The sequence below is a fragment of the Carya illinoinensis genome, chromosome 14, assembly GCF_018687715.1.
Source record: "Carya illinoinensis cultivar Pawnee chromosome 14, C.illinoinensisPawnee_v1, whole genome shotgun sequence".
NCBI lineage: Eukaryota > Viridiplantae > Streptophyta > Magnoliopsida > Fagales > Juglandaceae > Carya > Carya illinoinensis.
Window position 1 is genome coordinate 20,603,401 of NC_056765.1, and position 22,124 is coordinate 20,625,524.

Genomic DNA, 22,124 nt, shown 5'->3' on the forward strand with positions numbered 1-22,124 from the left:
CTCAAGTTGGTTATGTATTTCAAATTATGTTCAAGTCACGTTATGTTACGTCAGGGCTTCAGTCCTTTCATATTTCAGTCACGTTTCATCTTGAGTATATTCAGTTTATGTAGAATACATGGGGCCACAACAACTGTGGAGTATGTATTTAACTGCATAGTGATGTATAGAATACATGGGGCCACAACAACTGTGGAGTATGTATTTAACTGCATAGTGATGTATAGAATACATGGGGCCACAACAACTGTGGAGTATGTATTTACACATAGAATACATGGGGCCACAAGAACTGTGGAGTATGTATTTTTAATGTTAAGTCAAGTTTGTGTAGAATATATGGGGCCACAACAACTGTGGAGTATGTATTTACACGTAGAATACATGGGGCCACAACAACTATGGAGTATGTATTTTTCATGTTAATTCAAGTTTCAGAGCAAGTTCATGTTAAGTCAAGTTTCATATCAAGTTCATGTCAAGTCAAGTTCAGTTCATGATTCAATTTAAGCTATGTCAATTATGCTATGTTGTACGCTAAGTTATGCTTTAATTACTTATAAATTTGATTATGCATTTATGCTTTTACTGTCATACATGCATCATTAGTTTGTATGGAAGTTTTTTTGTTAACTTGCTGAGATTTGTAATCAAATCTCACTGTGGTAGTCCCAACTACCATTCCCCCCGAATGGTAGATCTTGTTACAGGACCTGAAGGAGGATCAGGAGCTGACCAACTAGACACAGTCGACTGAACGACGGTGCGTCGTTAATGTTAATATAGTAGTTAAATTACTACTTGTACGATGGAGTTGCATCTCCAGTACTTTTGGATCATAACTATTTTGGAATAGTGCTGTGATCTTAGTTATTCAATGGATCTTTATGTATGAAGTATGTTTTAAGTATTGGGATATTTTCAGTTTGGTGCATAGTATTGAAAAAAAAAAAATTATCCGCTGCGAATATTGCATAATGTTAGATGCATGTTAGGATTATTGCATCTTATATGTCATGAACGGGGGCAGGTAACCTTGTGTTGCATGTCTCGACGCTTCAAATGTCCGTCCGATCCCAAACGGAATTTGGGGGCGTCACAGGGTGGTATCAGAGCGATACGTCTCTGGGCAGTAAATCCACATGTCCTTAGGAAATGCACCAAATATTAGGTTTGAAATTTAGTTGTCATTAGGCTTGAATTTCTTAAAGGTATAGGAGGTATTATATGATTGTAATATGTATACTCGTGTGTTACAGGAAGAGACAAATGACTTATGGTAGAATACCTCAAAACCCTGAAGGTGGTATCAATCAGGAGAATCATGATTCCCCGATGGATGGAGGATTAGCTGAAGCTGTGCGTATGCTGACTGACGTGCTTAGACATCAGCAACAGCAACAAGTGAACGCACCTAGACCCGAAGTTAGGGGTTGTCCATATGAGAAGTTTATGCTTTACCGTTACTCAAATGTTTTTGGTAATGAAGGACCACTGAGAGCCGAGAAATGGATTATAGATCTCGAGAGAACGTACGAGATTTGTGGATGTCTTGAGGACCAAAAGGTTCTATTGCTGGATACCTATTCGAAGGAGAAGCTGGAATATGGTGGGATACACGTAGGCAACTTCTAGTTAGGGAACTAGTTAGTATGGCTGCATTGTCTTGGGAGAGGTTCAAGGAAGAGTTTGACAACAGATTCTTCCCAGACTCTGTCAAACAATTGAAAGCCCTGGAATTTGCGTCCTTAAAACAAGGTAGTTTGACTGTAGAGCAATATGCTGCTAAATTCATGGCATTGGGAAGGTTTGCACCACACTTGATTTCAACTCAAAAGATGCAGGCACAAAAGTTTCAAGCAGGACTTCTGCCTAGAATCCGAAGTCAAGTAGCTTGCCTTAGAATAGAGAATTACCAAGAGTTGGTAAATGTAGCGACAATAGCAGAGGCTGAGCAGAAGGAATTGGCAATCCAGAACATGACCGATCGAAAGAGGGCCATGCCATTTACTACAAGCAGTAGTGCTGAGAAAAAGAGGCCTTTTTCTAGTCCGGAGAAAGGCAAGGGAATAATGATTGGAGGACAGAAGCCGTCCTTTTATTCACCATGCCCTAAGTGTGGTAAGCTTCATTCTGGAGAATGTTACAAGGGATATGGAGTCTGTTACCGATGTGGAAAACCAGGACATATGATTAGAGATTGTCCTAACGCCAAACAAGGTAGTGGAGTTGGTGATCGCAAGCCAAGGCCCCACATCCCGGCACGAGTGTATGCAGTAACACCCGGTGATTTTGATGTTGATGCACCTGAAACTGATGAAGCTGGCGTCATGACTGGTATTTTTTTTATTTTATTTTTTTTTATATTTTTTTTTCTTTCCTTTTAGTATTTATGATGTTGCAGGTATTATGAATGTGTTAGAATTAGTATTAATATCGGTGTATATTTTTTTTAGGAAGGGTTAATTTGTTTAGGTTCTCGGCTTGTGCACTATTCGATTCAGGTGCGTCGCAGTCCTTTGTGTCTGCAGCGTTTGCACGAATTTGTAGTTTGCAGACTGAACTATTACCACGACGGGTTGTAGTATTAATTCCCGATGGGAATACAGTATCTTGTACCCGTTTAGTTAATGATTGTCCGTTAGAGCTAGAAGGAAGGACACTGAAGGCTAAATTGTTAGTATTCGGTCAGATGGAATTCGACCTGATTTTGGGGATGGACTGGCTTTTCAAGCACTACGCTAAGATAGACTGTCGGAAACGAGAGGTTGTGTTTGAACCTCCAATTGAAGACAGGATGAGTTACGCAGGAACATCAGTTAAGGCCACCCGACCTTTGATCTCGGCGTTGCAAGCTAGGAAGTGTATCGATGATGGAGCCTTAGCGTTTCTATTGATAACTGTAGAGGAGACAACCAAAACTATAGGAATCCAAGGGATACCTGTGGTTGAAGACTTTCCTGAAGTTTTCGTTGATGAGTTACCTGGTTTACCACCAGATAGAGAAGTAGAATTCCAAATAGAGTTGGAGCCGGCAACAACTCCGACTCACAAGGCGCCATATCGTATGGCCCCTACCGAGTTGAAAGAGCTCAAGCTACAATTGGAAGAACTTTTGGAGAAGGGTTTTATCCGCCCTAGTTCTTCGCCGTGGGGAGCACCTGTGTTATTTGTGAAGAAAAAAGATGGATCTATGAGGATGTGTATAGACTATAGAGAGTTGAATAAGGTGACGATTAAGAATAGATACCCATTACCCAGAATCGATGATTTGTTGGATCAGTTGCAAGGAGCAGCAGTGTTTTCAAAGATTGACCTGAGATCCGGGTATCATCAGCTAAAAGTCAAGGATCAAGATGTGCTGAAAACTGCCTTTAGGACAAGGTATGGCCACTTCGAGTTTTTAGTGATGCCTTTTGGGTTAACCAATGCTCCAGCCGCATTCATGGACATGATGAACAAAATATTCAGACCTTATTTGGATAATTTTGTTGTCGTATTCATTGATGACATCTTAATCTACTATAAGAACAAGGAGGAACACAGACATCATCTAAGCATGGCTTTAACTATACTTAAGGATCAGAAACTTTATGCCAAACTTAGTAAGTGTGAGTTCTGGCTGGAAGAAGTAAAATTTCTAGGTCATGTGATCTCTAGTAGAGGAGTAGCAGTAGACCCGAGCAAGATTGAAGCTGTAACGAACTGGCAGAGACCGACCAGTGTGCATGAGATCCGAAGTTTCTTAGGACTGGCTGGTTACTATAGGAGATTTGTGGAAGGATTCTCCCGTTTGTCTGGACCACTCACCGCCCTGACTAAGAAAAATGTGAAATTTACTTGGAATGATAAGTGCGAAACAAGTTTTCTTGAGTTGAAAAAAAGACTTACCACCGCACCGATACTTACACTGCCGGAACCTCTTAAATCTTTTGTAGTATATAGCGATGCATCTAAGGCAGGACTCGGATGTGTGCTAATGCAAGAAGGGAAAGTGGTTGCTTATGCTTCACGACAACTGAAGAATCACGAACAGAATTATCCTACTCATGATTTGGAATTAGCTGCAGTAGTTTTTGCTCTTAAAATTTGGAGACATTATTTGTATGGCGAGAAGTGTGAAGTCTTCACAGATCACAAAAGCCTAAAGTACCTGTTTGAGCAGAAGAATCTTAATATGAGGCAAAGAAGATGGCTGGAATTAATCAGCGACTATCAGTGCGACATCAAGTATCATCCTGGAAAGGCCAACGTGGTAGCTGATGCTTTAAGCCGCAAGAGCAAACAAGAAGCTTCATCAGTTCCTTCATCAGAAGTAAATTCCCTCTTATGTAGTATGAGAAAACTGTTGATTAGAAACCGTAGTCAGGAAACCATGTTGACTACAATCCAAGAATTCATTCCATTGGACTGGGAAGAACTGAAAGACCGTCAAAAGAAGGACAGTAAACTTGCAGAAGTTGTAAAAAAGATCGAAAAGTCAAAAGGACCAGTGGACTTTAGCCTCAGAGAGGATGGGACTCTGTATTACAAGGACCGAAGAGTCATTCCAGCAGATGAAGAGTTAAAGGAAAAAGTACTAAAGGAAGCTCATAACACACCTTACACTGCTCATCCTGGTAGTACAAAAATGTATCAGGATTTGAAACAGTCTTTTTGGTGGGAAGGAATGAAGAAGGACGTAGCAGAATTTGTGAACAAATGTTCTGTCTGTAGATTAGTAAAAGCAGAGCACCAAAAGCCAGCCGGTAAATTGCAGTCATTGCCAATCCCAGAATGGAAATAGGAGGATATTTCTATGGATTTTATAGTAGGCTTTCCAAGGACCTCAGCCGGAAATAATACTATCTGGGTAATAGTTGATCGTCTGACAAAAAGTGCTCACTTCATACCCATTAAGAATACAGATTCTCTAGAAAGATTAACGAGAATTTATATAACAGAGATTGTCAGATTGCATGGAGTGCCTAAGACGATCGTATCAAATAGAGACCCTCGTTTTACGTCACGCTTCTGGAAAAGTTTACAAGAATCGATGGGCTCTAGTCTGAGGTTTAGTAGTGCATACCACCCACAAACAGATGGACAGACAGAAAGGACGATTCAAACTTTGGAAGATATGCTAAGAGCCTGTGTTTTGGATTACGAAGGGAATTGGGAGAAACAATTACCTTTGGTAGAATTTGCTTATAACAATAGTTTCCAGGCCACTATTCAAATGGCACCATATGAAGCCTTGTATGGTAGAAAGTGTAGATCACCTCTGTATTGGGATGAAGTAGGGGAAAGCAAAGTAGTTGGACCAGAAGTCTTACAAGAGATTAAGGACCAAGTACACTTGATTAAAGAAAGGATGAAAACAGCACAGAGTCGACAGAAGAGCTACGCTGATAATCGAAGGAGGAGCATAGATTTTAAAGTTGGAGATTGGGTCTATGTGAAGGTATCTCCTATGAGAGGAGTAAGTCGTTTCGGAGTGAAAAACAAGTTAAGTCCGAGATATGTGGGACCCTATGAGATAGTGGAGAAAGTGGGAGTAGTTGCATATCGTTTGGAATTGCCAACTGAGTTCCATGGAATTCATAATGTTTTCCACGTGTCTTCTTTGAAAAAGAGTTTTGGGAATCAGACACCAATGATAGTGGATCCTGATAGCATACCTTTACAACCCAACTTGACCTATGAAGAGAAGCCAATGCAAATTCTTGACTGGAAAGATAAAGAGTTGCGGAACCGTAAGATCCCATTGGTCAAAGTACTTTGGCAAAATCATAATATTCAAGAGACGACTTGGGAGAAGGAAGTTGATATGCGAGCCAAGTACCCCCAGTTGTTTGACATCTAAATTCAGTCTTGCAGAGTTGTTTTGGGCTTTTGCTTAATTGATACTTTGTGGTTCACTTGTACGGGACTGACAATATCAGACGTTGTACTTCGTTATTCAAATATCAATAAAGTATATGTGTTTCCTTAACTTTTGAATTGTTATTTCTTACTTACTTCGATTTCGAGGACGAAATCTTTTTTTTTAGGAGGGGAGATTGTAACAGCCCGCTAGAAATTCAATTGTGAAATTTCTATTAACTTTAGGAATCTCGTGAAAAACCCATAAGTTTTCACGAATCCATTAATCATATAGGTTTTTTTCTAACTACATAGTTAGTGTTATTATTTACTATGGTATTAGAAGTGTATTTTTGATTATTGGAGATAGTTAGAAGTGTCAAAATGTATTATGGTTTGTGCCATTAGACTCGGAGGGTTATTTAAAGTCTTATGGCGCAATAACATTTTTTCATATTTTCGGACAAAATGTCTGTTCAAAACTGTAAATATTATTGGATAAAAAGAAATATCTTGAGGTAATTTTCGTGAATATTATTGGGTAAAAATATTTTGAGTTGATTTTTATAGATATTATTAGATAAAAATATCTTAAGTTGATTTTTGTAGATATTATTGGATAGAATATTATGAGATAATCTTTTATAGATATTTTGGGTAGGAGAAAACCACACTTAACTCTCAACTCCAGCCTTATCACCTCCCTTATCTCGTCCATAAATGTGTCCAGCCAGCACCCATGAACTTATCTTCAATTACTCCTTCTAATAAAAGATTATCAAACACTCTCTCTCGGATAGATTTTAGGAGATCTTTTGCATGCCCATTTCGAAGCTGTTGTAAGTGTTTTATCATAAAGTCTCCTTCATATAAGTTGTTCCTTTTTGAGTCTAGTTTACATGGATATCTTATTTGCCCCATTTGAAGATCATTTGGTCAATCAAATATTGTGTAAACTATAGAAAGGTCATTCTGGGAGATAAACTGGAGAATATGTTATAGTTTGGAGTTTTTGACCAAGCTAATGGATAGATATTGGTCCGAAATTTTTATGGAGTATTGTTAACATGTATATGTGACTATTGGTTGAGGATTTTTGCATGATTAAAGGTTTTGATGAAAGATGTTCTTAGATTTAGAAACTTAGAAACTGGAAGAGGAAAAACAGTTTCTGTTTTGAGAAAGTTTAACTCTTTGGTGGTCTAAACCTATTCTAATGACTTTGATAATTTTATTGGAGGATCCTAAACATCTTATATACATGTTATATTATTATTTTGAAGATATTTGATGTTAGTTTCAAAGATATGAAATTTTATGCAAAGAGATATTCAAATAAGTCAAAGTGTGGATATTGTTAGCTAAATTTATGTTTTGGTTAATTTCTAACCATATGATCTTGAATTAGAAGCTTATATATGTTTTAGGACATCTTTTTAAACCATGTGATGGTTTGGTTTGAAGATCATATATTTATAAGTCATAGATCAAGAGATTTATCAAAACTAGTTGAGGGAAAAGTTTATGTTTTTGGACTAAGTGTAAAACCAAAAACTCCAAATGTTATTTTGTGATTTTGGTGACTTTAGTTTGATGATTTAAAGCATGGTTGATGTTAGGATGATATTATGAATATGTTAGAAGTAAGATTTGATTTTTGAAATTCTTGGAGATGTTTTGATTTAAGGTCAAAACTTGTGATTCAAGTGCTTGGATCTTTTTACAAAAAAAGTTTGGTGTTGATTATTAGCTTTTTCTAAATGGATGTTTTAAGTATGGTTTTGAACTTAGGATTGGAAGATGTTTGTTGCAAAATTTTGGTTTAAGCATGAGTTTTGAAGTTGGAAGGAATTGCAACAAAAATAAAGGGAAATGGCCTATGGATGTTTCGACCATAGTGTGTTCTTCATAGTTGTGTTTTGTTTTAAATTTTTCTGAGTTGATATTTAAGTTTAGGACAAGATTTACATGAGGAATGTAAATTTTGGAAACTTTTGGAGTTAGTATGCAAAATCCTTAAGTTATGGGTAAAACGGTCATTTTCCCACATGTAGAGAGTAAAATAAAAATTTTACTCTTTAAGTTAGTATTTTCCATATTTCAAATTATTAGTGATTTAGTTCTAACTTTTAGAATCACTAATTACAGTTCCTCGTGATCGCACTTGAAGTTTTATAAGAAACGAGGAGATCGAGGTAAGTTAGCTTTTAACTTACTAGAAGTCTACTGTGTATGTGTGCTAAGTAAAAGAATTACAGTGCATGTATGTATGTTATCATATATGTCATGCCATGCCAAGTTATCATGTAATTGTCTATTATACAGAATTTATTCTGTCATCAATTTTTATCTGTTACACAATATATTCTGTCATGTATTACTATACATTACAAATATGTCATGCTAAATATGTTGTCTGTTATATGTTATGCCATGTTACGAAATGTTACTATCTCAAGTTGGTTATGTATTTCAAATTATGTTCAAGTCACGTTATGTTACGTCAGGGCTTCAGTCCTTTCATATTCCAGTCACGTTTCATCTTGAGTATATTCAGTTTATGTAGAATACATGGGGCCACAACAACTGTGGAGTATGTATTTAACTGCATAGTGATGTATAGAATACATGGAGCCACAACAACTGTGGAGTATGTATTTAACTGCATAGTGATGTATAGAATACATGGGGCCACAACAACTGTGGAGTATGTATTTACACATAGAATACATGGGGCCACAAGAACTGTGGAGTATGTATTTTTAATGTTAAGTCAAGTTTGTGTAGAATATATGGGGCCACAACAACTGTGGAGTATGTATTTACACGTAGAATACATGGGGCCACAACAACTGTGGAGTATATATTTTCCATGTTAATTCAAGTTTCAGAGCAAGTTCATGTTAAGTCAAATTTCAGATCAAGTTCATGTCAAGTCAAGTTCAGTTCATGATTCAATTTAAGCTATGTCAATTATGCTATGTTGTACGCTAAGTTATGCTTTAATTACTTATAAATTTGATTATGCATTTATGCTTTTACTGTCATACATGCATCATTAGTCTGTATGGAAGTTTTTTTGTTAACTTGCTGAGATTTGTAATCAAATCTCACTGTGGTAGTCCCAACTACCATTCCCCCCGAATGGTAGATCTTGTTACAGGACCTGAAGGAGGATCAGGAGCTGACCAACTAGACACAGTCGACTGAACGACGGTGCGTCGTTAATGTTAATATAATAGTTAAATTACTACTTGTACGATGGAGTTGCATCTCCAGTACTTTTGGATCATAACTATTTTGGAATAGTGTTGTGATCTTAGTTATTCAATAGATCTTTATGTATGAAGTATGTTTTAAGTATTGGGATATTTTCAGTTTGGTGCATAGTATTGAAAAAAAAAAAATTATCCGCTGCGAATATTGCATAATGTTAGATACATGTTAGGATTATTGCATCTTATATGTCATGAACGGGAACAGGTAACCTTGTGTTGCATATCTCGACGCTTCAAATGTCCGTCCGATCCCAAACGGAATTTGGGGGCGTCATACATACTGTTCACTTTGTTATATTGATGTGACAACGTGCTTATTAAAAAGTTAAAAATACAAACATAAAATGGCCGGATAGAGGAAACTTAGAGACATTGAAGTCTTTCTCTTGTATTTTCGGACGTCATTTTGTTTTTACTATAATTCTTTAATTATAAGCCATGTGATACTCCTTGATGTTGCCACATAAATAGGACAAAGTGAGCATTATAACTGGCGTACGTAGTAGCAATTGTCCTCATATAACATGTTTAAAGCCTTCCCCCTTCTTTGTAGGGATATGAGAGGCATGTGTAAAAATCAATAAATAAATAAAATGTGGAATCATTCTAGCTAGGAAACGTCGACAGCCAAAAATTTAAAAATAAAATTGCAAAAATAGGATGAGTTTGATTTAATTAAAAAATGTTATATTTTTAGTCTAAATTCCAAATAATCTTTACTTAAATTATTGGTATATATAGTTGTTATATGGATGTTTAGAAATATATATATATATATATATATATAAAGTACCTGTTGGCCGGAAAGGAAAAGTACTGATTCTGATTTCTCCAATTTAGAAAACAAAGATTTCACGAATTAATTCAAAGCACGTATATGATTCTATCATCCCTGTAAATGTCTCCTCCCTAAAATAAGCAATTACTCTCTCCCAGCCCTAGAGTACATTCCAAGCATTAATATCTCGCCCCCCTCGTCCGCTACAGAAAAGCCAGGGATGCAGGTTAGGGATGGGTCACTCCCACCCACTCATTCTCTCAATCATAAAACACACGTAACCCCACACCCTCTCTCCCATAAAACCACAATCCCACCCTTTCGTATAAAACATCTTTTCTTCACGATTAAAAAACCACTATCCCCACTCTCTCAGTCCCACTTCACTTGTTTTTCCCGACCAGACTAGTCCCACCTCACTAGTTGTACACTTCTGTCACACTCTCTCTCTCTCTAGCAAGCATTTTCTCCTCTTTGTCTTTGTAGCCAGCTCCGTCTTCTTGATCAGTATTCTCTTCTTGTTCACCTTCCATCGCGGAAGAATTCGTCTTGATCCGGGAAATTTTTTTATAGCCTGAGCAGGAAAATTATGTCGATGGACTTGATGGCATCCGAACGTGTTTGTTATGTTCACTGCAACTTCTGCAACACCATTTTAGCGGTAAAACCCTCAATTCTCTCTTATATGTTCTTTCTTCTTCTTCTTCTTCTTCTTCTTCTTCTGCTGCTGCTGCTGCTGCTTCTTTTTCTTTCCTTCCAAGCCTTTCTTTGTGCCGTGTCTTTCGACAGCTGAATTGACCATCGGCGCTCTCAGATTAGCTCAATTATAATTATCAAAAAAGCTTTTTTGGCTAGGGAAACTATAAAAGTCAAATTGAAGAACTCGCAAGAGTTTAGATAAAAGATATGTTTTGTATGATTACATTGTATCTTATATTATAAAATTTCCAGTTTTTAGTAAATTTCCATCGAATTGAAATCAATCATGGGTTTCTTGTTTGGAATCGAAGGTTCTCTTCTCATATGTGATATTTCATGAACAATTTCCACTGGAATGAGCCACAAAGCGTCCAAACACGCATCAAGATTATATTTGAAATAAGGTGGTATTCGTACGGGGCCGCTGAGACTTGTTTTGATTTTGGGATATAACACCCCTGTAGTTGAAGAAATGCAATTTACAGTCCAGACTCCCAGTTATGAAATTCTCGATGATAGATCTTCCGAACCGTAGCCAGATTTTGTTCGGTAGAAAAGGGTTCCACAGTAACAACAGATTGCATACAGCTTAAGGAATCAATCCATACGCCTTCCATATGTAGGGTTTTAAGCCTATGCGTAGGGTTGCAGCCAGAGCTAGGTATATATATTAACTTTGTAGCTAGAGATATGTTAGGTTCTTCCCAATGCCCCAAGGTTATGGTACAAGTTAAGATGGAGCTTCCAATCTCAAGCACCAGCTTTTCAGAACTTCACAGAATTTCATGTTACTCCACAGTAAACGGTACTAGTCGATTAGTGTTTCTATGGTAGTAAATAATCCTCTTTTTACGATTGTTTCTCCTGATGCACTGGTTCGTTTCTCTTTCTCCCTCGTTGGTTTACTCTCCGGAAGTTGGGTACTGTTCCCACTTGCAATGGCCCTGAATCATTATTATGATCTCATGTACGATCAGATTTTTGCAAAGTTTCTTGTTTGTTTTCCTCTTTCTTTTCTAGAACGTGTGGCGATCGAGAGTGCTAACAAAGAAAATTATGACCATCACCAATGCTTTTTTTTTTTTTTTCTTTTATCATAAGATGCCTCTTTTAAACCTCTTTTGAAAGCCATTAGGTGAAAATCTCTCCCCTATACATTTTTCTCTTTTTGAAAAGGAAACTGTGTGATCTTAAGCACTGTAAACATCAGTAAAATATAGTCTGCTTCAGGATAATGTGGTTAATGGTGGCCATGACCTTTATGGTTTCCGCTCCAGTCACGTCATTTTCGTCTCCCTCCGTCTCTCTCCCCCTCTGTAAATCAATTTTATATATTTTGTAATCTTGCTTGCGGGTGTCAGCGAGGCAGAAAAGTCAGGAGCCGCACCGAAAGGAAAAGAGATGATGCAAAAAAGAGGCAGCCTTTAAATAAAGACACGGCGCAAGTCCTTGACCATGTGAATTCTGGGAGCTCCGGGGGTCACAGCTGAGCAGTGGCTTCTCTCTACGTATATAATTTGTCAGCATATATTTCTTGCCCAGAAATAGATCCCAAAAGAATGAAAGAGATTCATGATTCAGTTGGGATAAATTCACGCATGCATTAGCTCTCCTCCCTTGCTTCTTCTTCTTCTTCTTCTTCTTCTTCTTCTTCTTCTGCTTCTCAGATTTTTCCCATGCTTCATGATTATTTTCCAGTTTCTGTTTTTCTGATAATCTGTATTTCTATCCTTTCGTTCTAGACTCCTAGATGGGAACTGTTAGATATGCTGTTCTAGTTTTTGTTCTTCCAATATGGTGGGGACTGTTTCTAGACTTCTAGTCAGTATATATGAGACTCGTGTGGGTTCCAGCATTTTCCTGAATTATGCACGAAATACTATTCTAGGTTTCGTGTTGGTGTCTGAAACGATTGAAAAAGGAGAAAATCTTTAGCAGTGTCAGTAAAACAATTTGGATCTCATATAGTCTGATTTTGTGTATGACTAGATGCAGTGAGAACCAGATCAGGGAGGTCACCGTAACGAGAGCAAAGTTCTAAAACATTATAGGAAAGATTGCAATTAGTTTTATTATGTTTGTTTTGTCTTTCAAAATGGCTTTTGTCAGGTTAGCGTCCCGTGCAGCAGCTTGTTAACCATGGTAACCGTTAGATGCGGACATTGTGCTAATTTGCTTTCAGTTAACATGGCAGCTTCGCTTCAAGCTGTTCCTCCACAAGATACTCAGGTAAATATATATATAAATCGCTCAGATTCTTTTGGCCTCCTTTCTCCGGGATATTTTCTACCTATATTGGGGGGACTCAATCTATATAATAATGGCCATAAATACAAGACAAAGAGATCGCTTGTTCTTTCCAGGAATGAGCTAGATTCCCCATATATCCTACATTGTGCTCCGAGTAAGATAATAATTAGCTTGTCTTTTTCGGATAGTAATATATATATATATTAATTACACTCTTAAACTAAATTTAGCAGTTTTTGTCTTATAATAATAAAATAAACTAAAAATTAGGGTTGTAATATGTAAATTTCATATATAATTAATTGCAAATATTGACATGTCACTTAAAGAGTGGAACACGTATTTTCTCTCTTTTCTTCTCAAACAAAAAGTACTTCCTTGCTTATGAAAATATCACAAGCTCAGATGGGTTTTGAGTTCAGTTTTCTTTGTTCTCGGTTTTAATATTATTGATTAGAATATTTCTCATCTTAATTTTTTCTAGGTTTGTCTGTTTTGATTAATGCTCCTAGCCAAGCTATTTATGAAGTAGTTTTCACTAATTAAAAAAGTTTCAGGCACATCTGCCTAGCCCAAAACCAAAAAAAGGATTAATATAGAGAACGACTCTGTCGTAATAGTTATATAAGTTTTTCCTTTTTCTTTTCTATTTTCTTTTTCTGTGTTTGCGCGTAACGAGATGGTCTAACTAGATCTCTCGCGTTTGAGCAGAAGCAGCACCTTATCAATTCTGAAGACTCCGGGTCATCTTCCAGATGTGGCAAGGTCGCAGCATTTGAGGCTGTTGAGCATGAACAACCTAGAACGCCTCCCATCCGCCGTGAGTCTCTCTCTCTCTCTCTCTCTCTCTCTCTCTCTCTCTCTCTCTCTCTCTCTCTCCATGTACAGAAAATTGCACACATACGTTAATATATATTTGGAAGACCATGATAATCCGTATATATAATACCCTACACTAAGCCAATATATACATGTGCATGTGAACATAACAATGTTTAAAACTTTATATGCATTATTACAATTTACCAAATTTAAGTGTATGGTGGACACAGGAACTTTGAACAAATTAAGCATGTATCCAACTGGCAGAAGCACTAAATAATTAATTAAGCAGCTGGAAATAACAGGAGAGTCCTACTCTAACCGGCCATCTCTAAATGCCCTTTGATACTTTTTCTTCCCAGTACTACTCTTGTATACAGTCCCTCTCAGATGGTGACTTTACATAGAAAAAAAAAACTACATCCAGTAATTCGTAGCAGAGGGAAAGAATCAAAGCACGTTTACCCTAACAATTCGTTGACTGTGTGGTATTCAGACTTTATTAAAAGGACCTGTACATTCACAAGATATAAATGATATGAGAAAATGCTAGGAAGTGCCGACAAAAGTTAGTAATATTGGACCACATCACGATAAGCTAGCAGATAGAATGTTAATTAAGACTCTATCGACGTACATATTTGTGCAAAAATCCATAACGTTTAATTCTTTTGCGCACGTTCGTTATACAGAGTTTGTAGTGCTATGTATTGCGGTTCGGGTTAATTTAATGAAATTGCTTTGTTTTGTAAGAGTAAACTTAGTTACATATTTTGTTGTTTGTTAATTTACATCACAGCCCCGGAGAAGAGACAACGGGTTCCTTCAGCCTATAACACGTTTATTAAGTAAGTCCTTTCATGAGCTCTTGTGCAAGAACTGACCCATACTTTGGTTTAATTAATTAATATATATAGGCCGTTTTAAATCTGTTTCCTTGTCTTAATTAATTTACTCGTAAACTGACTTGGTTGCGATCCATGGTTGGAATAATTAAAGTCGTTCAGCTAGAAACTGCAAAAAATAAAAATGTCTTTTTATGTCATTTAAATTGGATGCAAAAAATATAAAATGGTTGTACTATTTTGTATTTTTTGCATTTAATTTAAGTAAAGCAAAATGTCATTATTCTTGTAGTGAGCTGAAAGATTAATAATAAAGCTTGAGAATTTCTTGTTATTTGCTTTTTGTACTTTTCAGAGAGGAAATCCAAAGGATTAAGGCTGGTAATCCTGATATCAGCCACAGGGAAGCTTTTAGCACAGCAGCAAAAAATGTGAGTTTTTGTTGTAATTATGGAAAAAAATTGGATAGACTCTAATTAATTAATACACTGCATACATGCATGACAAATGAAAACAGTAGTAGCTAGTCTGTAGTTCCATTCATCTTTTCTAGTTTTTCTGTATTTTTTTTTTTTTAGCTTAATTTCCATTTTCTATGAATACAGTTCAGTCAGTCCTCAAAACTTTAGATAGATCCATACAGTTAGCATTTTCAACAAGAATAATATTACATATAGTCATAAAGTATATAAATATCATGCAGTCATTTTAAAAAAATGTAAAGTCCATTATTATTAAAAAATTATTATTTTTTTCATGTGGGTCTTGTATTTATTTATTTATTTTAAAGTAATTATGCGGTATTTACACACTCATATACAACTGCAATTATTATTTCTCTTTAAACAATAGGCCGTCACCTCTCTCAACCTACTTGGCCTCACGTTATTCTTGCAAGTTTATTATTTCTCTTTAAGCTGAGCCATTGATTCTACTAATTGAAGTAGTTGTCTGCAGCTTCCGTTCTTACCATTACTTTTATTTTTATCTCTATTTCTTCATGCTTACTGTTCATATGTTAGCTCTTAATTATATAGTATGTCCAAGTGATCGTGCTCGTCAAAAGGCATAACTCAGACTTTTTTACTTCTTAAATTCATTAACATTTCTTAAATACATTGGTTACAAAATTAAATTAAAAGGTAAAAGTTGAAAAAGGAAAAAACAAAACATAGCAGAAAGGAATGACATATCAGAAAGGAAACGCAGAAAGGAAAAGCATATTCCCAAGTATGTTTTAATGATTGTGAATGACAATATATGTAAAACAAAACACTCTAGGGATCATACTAAAATTTCAATATTTTTGCGGGTGCTACATATATATTATTTGTGGATTATGGTTATAAGTTGTGTGGATCGATTTGGTACTTTAGGTAGCCCTAGTAATTCAAATTTCTTTTCATAAGGTATAAATTGTATTAATATACAAGAAAATGGTAGATATACAAAGAGAATTACAAAGAGGAACCCTATAAACAGTTTACTTTGATACATGATCAAATATAGTTTAGTATAAAGAGTTTTACAATTTTCTGATCTATGACATCTTTGTGAAGTAGTATTTGTCATTATATTTGTGAGCCAATTATTTCTCTTGATAGAAATTTCATATCAACAGGACAATTATCAGTGAAAATCAAGACGGATCTCTAAATTCCAAACTATATATGGATCAGTTTCAGTTATTTTAATGGAATTGATTTTGTTTATCAAGATTTTATGACTTTCAAGTTCAAAATGAGTATGTCAAATATGATGAGTACTAATATACCAAGATAAATATAAACTTGAAAGTGACAATAAAATTATATCTAGTATTGTGTTTAAAAATTTCTAGCATTTTGTTTTAAAATAATGGTTGGAAATGATGGATGTAAGCCGGCTTTTATCAGTACTGGAGTTATTATAAAGAAAAAAGATATTGCAGTCGTGAGTGCGTAAGCAAGACATACATACAAAAAAATTATTTAATAAAGGAATAGATAGGTGCATGTAGCCTTAAGTTTGAATTTTCTTACTTAATTAGCGAATAAGCAAACTTCCAAAACCTCCAAAAAAAAAAAAAAAAGTCGCATATTAAATTTTTGCATAGTACTATTGTTAGTATGATGTTACTAATTACAAGCATATTTAATGTCCTTTGGATGGGCATCTTTTAAAATACTTAGATCGGATAACCCCATGACTTGCAGTTCGTTTAACCTAAATGCTTTGATCATTACCTCGAATAAGTTAGAAACTGAAATGTATTATTGGCAATTTCGTATGGTTCCTACTTTATAAAGGAGACACAGACTCTTTTCTTTTTTCCTTCCTCCCCTATTCATAATGATAGCAATTCAGAAAAAACTTACCACTTCTGCGAAATGCTTCTTGATCACAAAATAGCATACGTGGTCCCAACTCCCATCCCTAGGTCTGAGCCCGAGAGTTCAGGTCATTTGAGGAGTTAGAAGGAGATAAGGGCCGGCGAGGATATTAAGGGTATAATTTGATGTAATTAATGCATGTGCAGTTCTGTTGATAGAGATTTCTCTAATATTAGGCGTCATTCGTCTAACTCAGGGAATCCTACACACAATAACTTGATTTTTTATTTTTTTCTGGGTAGTACTCAAAGTACTTATCAGAACTCGTGAAAGATTTTATTGAAAGGATTTATCATCCTATAATGATTAGATTGGGTGGATGTGAAGTACTCATAAAGTTTTGTTGACTCGGATTCTATCTAAATCAACTAACAAGAAGGGCTCTAATTATCTTCATTGTACCTTGGATCGAGGGTTGCTTTTATTTTATATATGTATGAATGCCCTCTCATGATTTCATAAACACTGTAACAACTTAAAGGCGTATCTCTGCCAGGGATTTTTCAGGAATAATTCCCAGCAGTTAACAGTACACAACAGAGGTAGCACTGACAATCTCTGAGAATGGTATTTCTGATTCATAAAGAGACTATAACATCTAAAATAAAGAATCGATATTGCGAGTACTGCTTCAACCATGATCTTTGCTCTAAATTGTTCACAAGTGCCGCTTCTTTCATGTAGTAAGATCCCAAGAAAGTAACAGTTATCAGGTCGTTTAATGATTATGATTGCATCTTTTTCGTAAATTTCACGTCTACTTGATCGTTAATTTTTGCATATGATCTTATTCTAGTTTGTACTGTTGCTATTATTTATACTTCTCGTTGATGGTCTTCTTATTTTAATTTGATGGCGATTCTTTACTTTCCCATGATGCTGTTATATATGGTGGAAATATAAGAACTTTCCGATGATATTGCAGTTATATGTTGGGGGAATATTATAAAAACTTTGCTTTTTTCTATTTTAAAATCCTTTTCTTTTTCAGTGGGCACATTTCCCTCACATTCATTATGGACTAAAGTTGGATGGTAACAAGCAAGCAAAGTTGGACCAGACACTTGCGGGATCAGAGGCAAACGTCTAATGGATTCTGATCACAAAAAGAGAAAAGCGTACCCCTGTGATTAGCGCAGCAGCTAGTTTTCCTATATGCAAGTACTGAAAATATGAGAGGCTTGTGAATTTCTCTTTTACCTGATCGAACAGCAGGAAGAGTCTCTTTAGAAGCTCCCCCGTGTTAATTACGTGTGCTTACCTTTTCTAAATGTTCATTAAGCAGTCTCCCTCGCTGCTATATATTCTTGTTATTGCATTTGTTATCTTGAAGTAAACATCGCATATATAGTATTATCGAATAATGAGCGATTGTTTGGTTGACGACATAGTTATCTCTCTGATCTGTTCTATATCTTGTAATTTGCTGGTTACAGTCATGGTCCTCTGGATCTCACAATATCCTAGTTACGTGGTCCTCAGAGAGAGAGAGAGAGAGAGATCAGTTGTAACGTATAAATAGAAGTTTATACATGATCTTTGTTATTTATAAGATCCACACACCACATTTTATTTTATTATTTTTTAAATTTTTTTTAATTTTATTCTTCTTAAAATAACTGAATTATTCAACTTATTGTCTATATACTACATATTTAATGAGAGAAAAAATTAATTAATTAATTAAAAAGAATAATACTTAGTATATGAGTCTTTTCAAAAGAATTTTTCTCTTATATATAACGGATAATGGATACAAGTTCTTTGGTTTACCTGTCACGTTCCGAGCTGGTTCAGACAATATTATCATAATATTATTATTATCACTACTCTCTTGGGTCATAAGTACCACATGTGAATGAAGTTCCACGTACACCAAATTTTATGGCACCGAAAGGCATGCTGAGCAATAGACGACAAGGCCTAGGGAAAAATTATAGCCAGCCAAATTATAATAATTAAAATATATTAATTAAAATATTCCTTCGTAAAACATCACAGCTTTTGTTGACTGCGGATACCTTATCAAGTCGCTGCTTTTTGAAAAGATCAAAACCTATGTGGTTCTAGTCATGTACAGAAACAACAACAGCTAGCAAGGTACATGCGTCGTTAATCATAAAAAGGTCTTATATATATAGTCAGTTGTTACGTATGTACGTCGCACTTAATCAATTAGTAGAGGAAAACCACTTCTGGAAACAGGATCCTTCCATGAAAATATGTGTACTTTGTTTCGAGTTTAATCCGTCACACGTGTAAAACTAATTTTCTTGATAACCTAAGGGACTTTATACCCTAACAAAACTGTCTAAGTTGTGGTGGTTCAATTGAGTTTTATTGGAGATCTTTAAGTCTACTATGATCACCTAATAAACACTTGTGTGATGTAGGATTTTGTACCCATGCAATAATGTTTTAAATCTCCACCTAACTCGATGTAGGAATTAATGATTTACTGCAAAACTTTTTACATGCAACCTAGGATAACGTTGTTGTGAAAACCATGACAATTAAAGCGAAGTAAACACAAGTAAATCAATCACACGATATAAAATTAATGTGGTTTACCAATTTCCTTATGTCCACAAAACTGTAAATGATTTTATTATATTGAAAAATAAAAAAATACTTTTTGGGACGAAATAAATACTATTCACACTGTTATGTCTACCATATATAATATTCATAATAAGTATATTTATAGTGTCATATATACGATGGAAACCATAACTTCACTTTTTAGTATTATTCGCTCGAGCGTAGTGTCAAGCAAAACTCGAGCAAACTCTCTGTTCAATGTTTGCTTGAGCGACCTGTCAAGTCAATCTCGAGCGCTTCCTGAGTTAAAACAGTGTCCGAGCCTCATTGAAAATCTGCCAAAAAACTATAATGCATCCTTACCAAAGTCATTAAATCAGGCCAAGACACCAACAAACCAAGCTCTACAAACTCAACTAGTGTAATTACTAGGTTGGTTTACCCTTCACTATCATCAGGAGCACATGGCTTATATCTCTGCATTATATCCCAAATGTTCTGGACCAAATACCTGATGAACAAAATTAACAGCTCACGTCTATCATATCTCCAAAACTACTAGTTCAAGTTCCAATCGGAATTTCCATGAATTAAACTATGAATTTGATATCATCAAAATGCAGGTACTGAACTTCAACCCTAGTCTTGTTCTCACTATCTAAGGGGTTAAATGTTTTTCCAAAAAAGAAAAACTTTTATTTTGTCTTTTTTTTTTCACCTTATGTGGCCACCAGCTAGCCATCATGATTCAGATGATCATCATAGTTTTTCATTCTAATAATATAACACAACTTTAAATCTAAGAAACAGCTCATATAGGCCCTTTAGCTCATGTGTTTGTGGTTAATTATAGTTTGTTCTCATCAGTCCAAAATCATATCGGATCATGTATATATCAATTCAATTAATTCCATCAAACACCAAATTAAATAAGAGTTCTTTGAAATAGAAAAAGATTAATCAAGTTGACTTAAAATCTTTCCATCCCTCAAACTTTAGATTTGTAGGATCTGTCAAATACGCTTTAACCGGATTGTTTTTAACATTTTAGTTTACCCTTAAACGACTGCATATAGCTCCTGTCATGCTGACGCGTTGAAACCTGCTTACATACTGTGAAGGACGGTTACGTGACCATCTTCCACCGTGTAATTAAGCACCGCTTACACACTGCATATAGCTCCTGTCATGTCCAGTCGTTTCTTTAGAGATCCCAGCGTGTAAAGTGGACTCTCTTTTTTGTTTTATGTTTTTATTTTAAATACGAAAAGTGGACTTTGATATCTGCAATTTCTATCGAAATATTATTAGCCAGTTACATCGGGAGGTCGAATCCACAAGTATAGTAAAATGGCATGGAAATGATGTCCAGTGATAAAAAGTTAATAGGGTTACATCGGTTTGTTTTCTGGGAAAGGGTTAACAGTACAGAATCTGAAACGTCAAATCATGTTGTTTGGTTGTTTGGACGTATCCGTTGCGCTTTGCGAGTGGGTCTTGTCTAAAAATTGATGGATCATTTAACTTTCTGGCTTTTTTATAAAAACAACAAATGTCTTGAATCGCATTGTCACGTCACAATATATATTTTTATATGGAAACAGTACTGTAAAAAATTAAAGCTATTATCATTTAATTTTAAAAAAATCTAATTATAATCATAAATATATATTAATATATTCATCAATATAATATAATTAATTAAAAAATAAATTTTATTAAAAATAATATTAATATAAATTTTAAATATGAAAAAATTAAAATTAATACACAGATTAATATACGACTTTATTTATATATAATAAAACTCTTTAATTTTTTATAAAAATAATTTTTAAATCATTTTTATAAAAAATTAAATAATAATAACTGTCTAAACCTTTTTTTTTTTTTTTTTTTTTTTTTTTTTTTTTTTTTAATAATGAAGAGGCAGAGGCGCTGGCATATTAGAACCAGACACCGCTGGCAGCAAACGACAGAGAAGGTCAGCCAGGTGATTTAACCTTTTTCTTTTCCTTGTTGCGGCCTAACATCAACGGACACTGGCTTGAAATACTTTCCATTGATTCCCCACCCCGTGCGTGTAAGAATATATCGAAAATGTCTTACTGTTGAATTGATAACGTACCCTACCCCACTGCTGATTAGTGGCTCGCATTATTAGACACCATGCACATCGGCCTTCTCCAACTATGAGAAAAGGAGGCACACAATTTATTTGAAATTTATGCTTCATGACGTACAAATGCCATCTTTTTTTAAAAAGTTATGTTAACGAATTAGTAGTTGTGTAAATGAGTGTGTATATATATGTTGTAAAATTTATTGCAGTTATAACAAAATTAAATGTTAATATTTTATTATACTTGTTAATGTAGAAACTTTTTGCATTTTCGATGTCAACAATGTTTTAATAATCAAGTTTGCAAAATAAATTTTTACAAAATGGATATTGGGAGAAATTATAGTCTCGATATCTATGTTAAATCTTGATTATCCATTGATGTGATAATTTTTTAGATCAGATAGTCATTAGTTGGTCAGATAATATATTATAATGTGATGATAATGGAGATGTGTTTCCATACATATGAGAAAATAAATAAGACGCGATCTCGATTTCAATTACAGGGACATGGAAGTATTCCACTATGAAGATGTGTACATGTTAAGCTAGCTCTGTCTGCTATAAGGT

The 22,124-nt window shown here is 35.1% G+C and overlaps 2 protein-coding genes across 2 annotated transcripts; both read left to right on the forward strand.

Moving 5' to 3' along the window:
• Positions 1–1,979: 1,979 nt before the first annotated feature.
• Positions 1,980–4,786, forward strand: LOC122293683. The gene is made up of 3 exons (XM_043102195.1): positions 1,980–2,286; positions 2,646–3,065; positions 4,668–4,786. Exons 1-3 carry the CDS (start codon positions 1,980–1,982, stop codon positions 4,784–4,786), a joined length of 846 nt encoding a protein of 281 aa, XP_042958129.1.
• A 5,286-nt stretch (positions 4,787–10,072) lies between these two features.
• Positions 10,073–18,274, forward strand: LOC122294572 (putative axial regulator YABBY 2). Its single transcript, XM_043103439.1, has 6 exons — positions 10,073–10,561; positions 12,709–12,828; positions 13,561–13,669; positions 14,471–14,519; positions 14,872–14,947; positions 17,880–18,274. The coding sequence occupies exons 1-6, from the start codon at positions 10,490–10,492 to the stop codon at positions 17,976–17,978; spliced, it is 525 nt and encodes a 174-aa protein (XP_042959373.1). The 5' UTR covers positions 10,073–10,489; the 3' UTR covers positions 17,979–18,274.
• Positions 18,275–22,124: the final 3,850 nt, after the last annotated feature.

Bases quoted from the DNA above. Each gene is read 5' to 3' on its own strand.
- LOC122293683 (XM_043102195.1), top strand. From the start codon at position 1,980: ATGACCGATCGAAAGAGGGCCATGCCATTTACTACAAGCAGTAGTGCT. The intron at 2,287-2,645 runs GTGATTTTGATG...ATTGTCCGTTAG, and splicing joins AGTGTATGCAGTAACACCCG to AGCTAGAAGGAAGGACACTG. The intron at 3,066-4,667 runs GTATGGCCCCTA...TTTGGTGGGAAG, and splicing joins GACTCACAAGGCGCCATATC to GAATGAAGAAGGACGTAGCA.
- LOC122294572 (XM_043103439.1), top strand. From the start codon at position 10,490: ATGTCGATGGACTTGATGGCATCCGAACGTGTTTGTTATGTTCACTGC. The intron at 13,670-14,470 runs GTGAGTCTCTCT...TTTACATCACAG, and splicing joins TAGAACGCCTCCCATCCGCC to CCCCGGAGAAGAGACAACGG. The intron at 14,520-14,871 runs GTAAGTCCTTTC...TGTACTTTTCAG, and splicing joins GCCTATAACACGTTTATTAA to AGAGGAAATCCAAAGGATTA.